Raw genomic sequence first — 6,000 nt, 5'->3', positions numbered from 1 at the left:
TTGCGTGGTCATTTCTATGTAGGGAGGCTGCACAGGTGGATGCATGAATACGTGCCGTTTGGCGCAATTATGGGTGTGTAAGGTACTGTCCGCAGGCCTTCCCTCATAACACCCACTTTTGGGCATGTTCTTTCCCATTTTTTGTGTTACGCCCCCTTCCCAAACCTCTGTGCAAGCCACGCCCACACTCTGTGTGGTGTCTCGCACAAGGCGCTCCACGGCTCGCAGAGATGTGCTAAGGATCGCGAATTCCACACAAGTCCTGGAAAAGTCCTGCACGTTCGATTCCATGAATTGACAAATTGAATTTTCCATGCAGTTTGACACGTAAGTTCCTTGTTTCCCGTGCAAAAAATTCCTTGAATCAGGCCCTTGATCACACGAGGTTCCGTCAGATGCTGGTCTCCTGATTGCAACGCGTCAACCTAGGAGCAATTGGGGATTGCTCTGTAAATGTAATGTTTCTAACCGCCCTAACTAGTTCAGTTTACGGCTCAGTTCACTAAAACGCACTTGACCAGGTGAGGGATATAGCACTTGAACCGTGGCACATCACTGACAGAGACTGCAGGTCTGACAGCATCCACGTTAATTAAAGACCAACGAGAGAACGTTTTGTCACCTCTGACAGTGGCCCCAACCTACACAGTGGCGTGCACACGAGACTAGAACTGCAGGCAATATCTCGGTGTCGTTTTGTTGGTGACTGCTGTTTTCTCTTTCCCGTCTCATGCACTGCACCCGCTGTAGCGCGCACGCAGGTTGGCAATGGTGGCACACTATTCCTGATATCGAGGTCAAAGACCCCTACAGCTCAGCCTGGGTTTTCAGTGAGCCGCAGCTTGCAAGAAAGAGACTGGACTTTCCCACCTTTCCAATTCACAAGGTTAATGGGAGGGTTTGCTCATTTTCCATAGAAGTCACCGGGAGAAGTTGGCTGTGTGGTTTCGTTGCCGTGGTAAACCCGTCTCCAGTGGCTGCGTTTTCCTTCTGCAGGGGGCAGGAGAGGCTCTCGGTGTCCCCTCGTGTGGCAAGGAAGGGAGGAGGTGGTTTTGCTAAGGAGGAGCTCTGTTTCTCTGCCGGCTCCGCTGCTCGAGTTGCGTGCTGCTGTCCTTCCCACCCCCCTCTCCCTGCTTCTCCGCTATGTGATGCATTTGGAGGCAACGTGCTGGCGGGCGCTGGAACTGTCCGCTCTCTCTCGCTGCTTGCCTGCTCCCCGGCACCAGCCACAGCAGCAGTCTGCAGCGTGGAGGCATCGCCTCCTCCGAGCGCCGCTCCACACCGCAACCTCACCACAACACCTGCTCCGACAGACAAAGGCGGCGTGGAGGGTGCTGTGCGTGCAGCCGCCCCGACCAGACTACCCCTTCTCTGCACACACCCCCGCTGGATGAAGGAGACCACAGCACGACGCACACCGGCGCCTCTGCACCACTCTCCGCATTAAGGACAAGTTCACTTTTTTTCTGTCTCTCCCACTGGATTTCGTTGCCTCGATCTGGAATCTCCTTTGCAGCCTGCACTGGATTTGGACCTGGGATTTTTAATGTTTTCTTTTTTTTCTTCCCCTCGTTGATTTCGATTGTTTGGCTTTGAATCGTGCGGGGTTTACGTTGATCAAAGCTGGCGGGTAGCGGAGGCGGCGAGAAGGGGGGCTCATGTCACCGGGAGGCGGGGGCTGCCGCCTGAGCTCCAGGGGAGAGCAGGAGGAAGTATTGGTTTGAGAGAGGGGGGCTCGGACGCTCAGCCCCGGAGGCGACCCCCCTCGCATGCGGTGCCCATCAGAGGCAGCCCCTCGTCTCCCCTGAGCAGAAAATCCCCCCTGAAGTGACGTGCTCGGAAGAGACAGCACGCCCTTCTGCCGCCACCCGCGCCTCAGTGCCGACCGCCCTCAGCGCGGCGACAGGGATAACAAAATACATTTTAAAAAAAGAAATACCCCAGGAGGGATCCCCTGTCGCCTCCCGGAGGTGCCCCGCTCTTGCCCGCGTGGATACTGGGGAATCCGCGAAGGAGAATGGAAGCGCCGGGACTGGTGTCAGCGCTGTGCATCCTCTGGACGGTGCCCTGCTGGGAGGCGGCGATGGCAGACTCCATCATCCATATTGGTAAGAGGCTGGACGTGTTGCGCCCCAGCTTTGCTCTCTCAGTGTGGGGGTGGGGGGGAGGGGGCATGGATGGAGGTTCACCCACGCACCACACACTTGCAATACCGCTCTAGGTTCACAATGGGATCTTACCTGCCACACAACCTCCCCCACCTCTGGGCTTCAATCACCCCAGTGCAGCCCTTTTATATATCACTGGGGGGTGAATGGAGGGGCGCCCTCACCCACACTCATGCTTGTTATGGCTCTCTAGTTTCAGAGTGGCCTTTGACCGCCGCTTCTCGGCTCCCACGCGCCTCTCCATCTCTGGGGTGGGGGCTGCTGCTTATCGTCGGCCTGCTTATTTAAAGGGCCGTTCTTTCCCACGGTGGCCTTTGACCCTGCCCCTCTGCTTCCACGCTGCCCTTGGCCTCCGCTGGCATCGAACCCCGGCTCTGAACTTGACCGTCTTTCCAAATCCCCACTTGAAACGCTATTGATCGCCGCCAGCCTCGTGCTGCCAGCCTGGGGGATTAGGCGGGGAGACAACCCGGGCAGAGCGGCGGCGCTCCAAGTGGAAGGCACAGGTGGTTACCCTGTAAATAAGATCTGCCAACGTCCACCGCACCCTCGCGCGTGACTTCTCTTGCCCGGGAAAGCAACCACGCAACTATGCCCTGCGCAATGTCTGCTAGGAGAGCATCCCTGGCTGAAAGAGCAGCATTTCCTAAACTTTGTTTTTTCTTCTCCATCCCGAGCACACTCACCAATACAAGTCCAACATCCGGTGTTGCCTCCACTGACCTGCTCCAGCGAGTTCTCTCTTATGGGCAATACCTCCTATTATTCTGATGCCTTTCTGCGGCTTCACGTGCAGGTGGGTTTGCTGGATTAGTAGCGCCGCTAAATAGGCTGAGGGTGGGCCCTGGCCTTCGGGAAGAGCCAGCGCGCCTTGTGACCCTCTGCTGTGCACACCTGTCCCCACTGGCAGAGAGGGGGAACACCAGCCCATTTCCTGTGACATCCCACAGCAATCGTCAAGGGGCATGCATGCATGCATTCATTGGTGTGCTCCATAACCCCCCTCCCCCTCCTCCTCCCAAAACTCATTTTAGACTAGACAGGTGTGTGTGTTGGGGGGCGGTGGGGGCGGGTTAGGGCATCCAGTACTGTCTATCACAGACTGGGAACCCCTTTCAGTGTCGCCAAATCGTATATCTGGGTAGAATTCCCCCACCCCCATCCTCACATGCGTGTACTCACAGTTTAAGGGATCAGGGAACCTGCAAGGCATGAAGAGTAGGCACTCGGGCTTCCGTAGGAACCCGCCTGATAGAAACATAATCAAGAACTAGAAGTAAACACATTCTATCTCCCGCCCACCTGCACCCGCTTTCCTCGGGCACAATGCGCACACCCCGTGTATGGGTATTGGGCCTCTCCGGGGCCTCTCTGTGTTTGGGCCGGGATGATCATGGAAGTGGCCTGTTCTATGTAGCAGAGCGGTCAGTACTGTGTGTCGGGTCCGCGTCAAAGGCAGTCTAGGTTCTGGAAGGGGCCGTCCTGGTGCTGAGCCGGGATGGCCCTAGCATTTACCACACTGGGGCTAGAGGAGGTGCTGGGGACACCCCCACTAAATCCCACGACCAGCAGTTCTGAAGACATGCACTCTGGGATGTTGGACCGCATAGAAGGAGGCCCTCGCACGCCCGTGACAGGCCCCCACTAAGCCACTCTGTGAATGAAAGATGAACATCGCAAACCAAACCATGAAAGTTTTCCATGCGAAATTAGCGTGGACCTTTCCTGGAAATGCGCACCAAAATGAGTACCGCACAAGTGACACGGTTGACACCACTGTTGGACATGTGCGCACTGTGGTACAGTGCCTGTACTGTATACCCATGGCCCGTGTGGCAATGTAGCGAATGCTACACCCTGAATACACATTCAGGGTGTAGGCCGCTGGGCTCTGGATTCCAGGTTCAAGTTGCCTTGTGTGCAAGCCATTATTTTTCATGCACTCTGATTACGAACCCTCCACTGATGGTAGACCTGTTACCCTGGGCGGCGCCGCTTTGTTTGGGATTGTGAGTCTCCAGGAGGGGAGGGGTGGGGGTCGGAGTTTGAAATATCCTCCTTAAGCCTTCGCTTACTTTCAACTCCCCTGTTTCTCCGCTATGTCATGTGATAGTGATTTTAAAAGCGGAGTCATCACTCGAGAGCATCTTGGCGCTATTTGAGAGTGCAGCTAAGAGCTGACACAGCAGAAGTGGGACCAGTGCCGTTTCAGAGACTGCATGCCCCGCCCCTTCCTAAGCCCTATGGCTCAGGGCAGCCACCCCTGATGAAATTAGCCATTAGCTGGTGGGTGTTGGGCGCGCCATTGAACGTAGGGGCTAGAACTCCACATGAGTACAACGCACGTGTGATCCTTAGCAAAGCGGCTCTTCAGACCTGTGCGCGTGGGCTTATCTTCGCCAGAGCCTTTCTTATGTCACATCATTCAATGGCGTGTCTTGTTTTGGCGCCTGCACACAAGTTGGGCTACATGGCAATACCTGTATGCTCTACTTAAGAGTGAAAGGTTGATCGCGGCAAACGTTGAGCGAAGCCTGTGTTCTAGAGTTAACACAGACCTCGCTGCAGCAGGTGTTCAACACACCAAGCTACTCTTCCTTGCTTTACCAAACGGGAGAAGAGAGATTGTGCTGTAGACGTTACATGCAATTTGAGCGGTGCTGTGGTACACAGAGCGCATCTTTTGCTGCAGGTTGCCTTCCAAGTGGGCCCAATTTCTCGAATACACATTAAATGTGTATGTTTAGGGTTACAAATGTGTATGAGGGTAATGTGGATAGCTTCTTGGCACTAGAAACGTTTAAAGCACGTACTGAGCTTGATTTTCACATATGTGTCGTCGTACACGAACATTCCGAGAAAAGCAGAGCGTGCAGCGTGAATAAACACACGGGGCAACGCTGAGGGGACCACGTCACCCGTCTTTAAATGACACTTGCCAGCAGCACCCCTCGTCATATCGACTTTGGAGACGCGGTTCTGTGGCTGTTAAGATATCGCGGCCCGCTCGTGAAGGGCCTCGCTGTTCCCGTGCACCTTTCTATGCTGCCATGGAAATGGCGACTCGGTCACTGCCACGCGCAGGCCTCGCTCACGCACAACCACCACAGTGGATCTTTTCATTTCTCCTGAATTTGAAAGGTATCCCAACATCTCTCAACGACGCTGTGAGGACTGAAAGCAAGCCCACGTCACAGGGGTTATTTTCTACGTTTATTGGCGTGTTGTTGATGTTGATTGCCAGGCATGCTTCACTATGCTATGAAGATTCCGGGGGAGGACGGGAACACACGGAGCAGGCCTTGCGGACTTTGCACTCGGCTATAAGGGACGACGCGCTTAGAGCTGGCAACCTTCTAGCACTGTTGAATCCCCGTTGCTAAGGTGTTGAAAGGCACTCGAGTTTCCGGCGTGTTCACGCGTAGCGCCGAGTGGCAAGAGCGCACCTCCGGAAGTGCCTCGGTCTGTCGCTGGATACTGAAGCCACAGCAACACGTTTTCTGTTTTGCGAGGGAGATGGTTGATAAATGTCTGCATCCGCGGGGAAAGCCTGCACCCTTTTCTATCGCCCTGCGCCCCCCCTCCCTAGTGGGAGCAGGGAGTTCATCAATTAAGGAGCGCCAAAAGGGTCTCTTGGCACTTGTTGACGGATGGACCGATGTGCCGCGAGACCGCGCCTCCTCTGGCGAGACTGTGTTAGATCTCGGTGGCGTACGCGGACAATTAGACGGCGGGCGCGGTGACAGATGAGCTCGCGGCGCACGCCCTTAATTGGAATATAGATTTACATTTATTTTTCGGATCCATAGCCCTTTAATTGCGAGTTATGATT

At 55.1% G+C, this 6,000-nt stretch overlaps 1 protein-coding gene across 2 annotated transcripts in view; it reads left to right on the top strand.

Moving 5' to 3' along the window:
* Window positions 1–567: 567 nt before the first annotated feature.
* The window catches only part of GRID2 (glutamate ionotropic receptor delta type subunit 2), a 2,892,146-nt gene continuing 2,886,713 nt past the window's right edge, over window positions 568–6,000 (top strand). The window contains exon 1 of one of the 2 annotated variants that reach the window (XM_069630564.1): window positions 568–2,108. In XM_069630564.1, coding sequence (XP_069486665.1) covers window positions 2,018–2,108 — 91 coding nt within the window. In that variant the 5' untranslated portion in view covers window positions 568–2,017. The remainder of the gene's footprint in view (window positions 2,109–6,000) is intronic. The other variant, XM_069630565.1, reaches the window with a different exon arrangement.

Source organism: Ambystoma mexicanum, chromosome 6q, assembly GCF_040938575.1.
Source record: "Ambystoma mexicanum isolate Mex_15411 chromosome 6q, UKY_AmexF1_1, whole genome shotgun sequence".
In the NCBI taxonomy this organism is placed as follows: domain Eukaryota; kingdom Metazoa; phylum Chordata; class Amphibia; order Caudata; family Ambystomatidae; genus Ambystoma; species Ambystoma mexicanum.
Note: the sequence above shows the minus strand (reverse complement) of the source record. Positions and strands in the feature narration are given on the sequence as shown.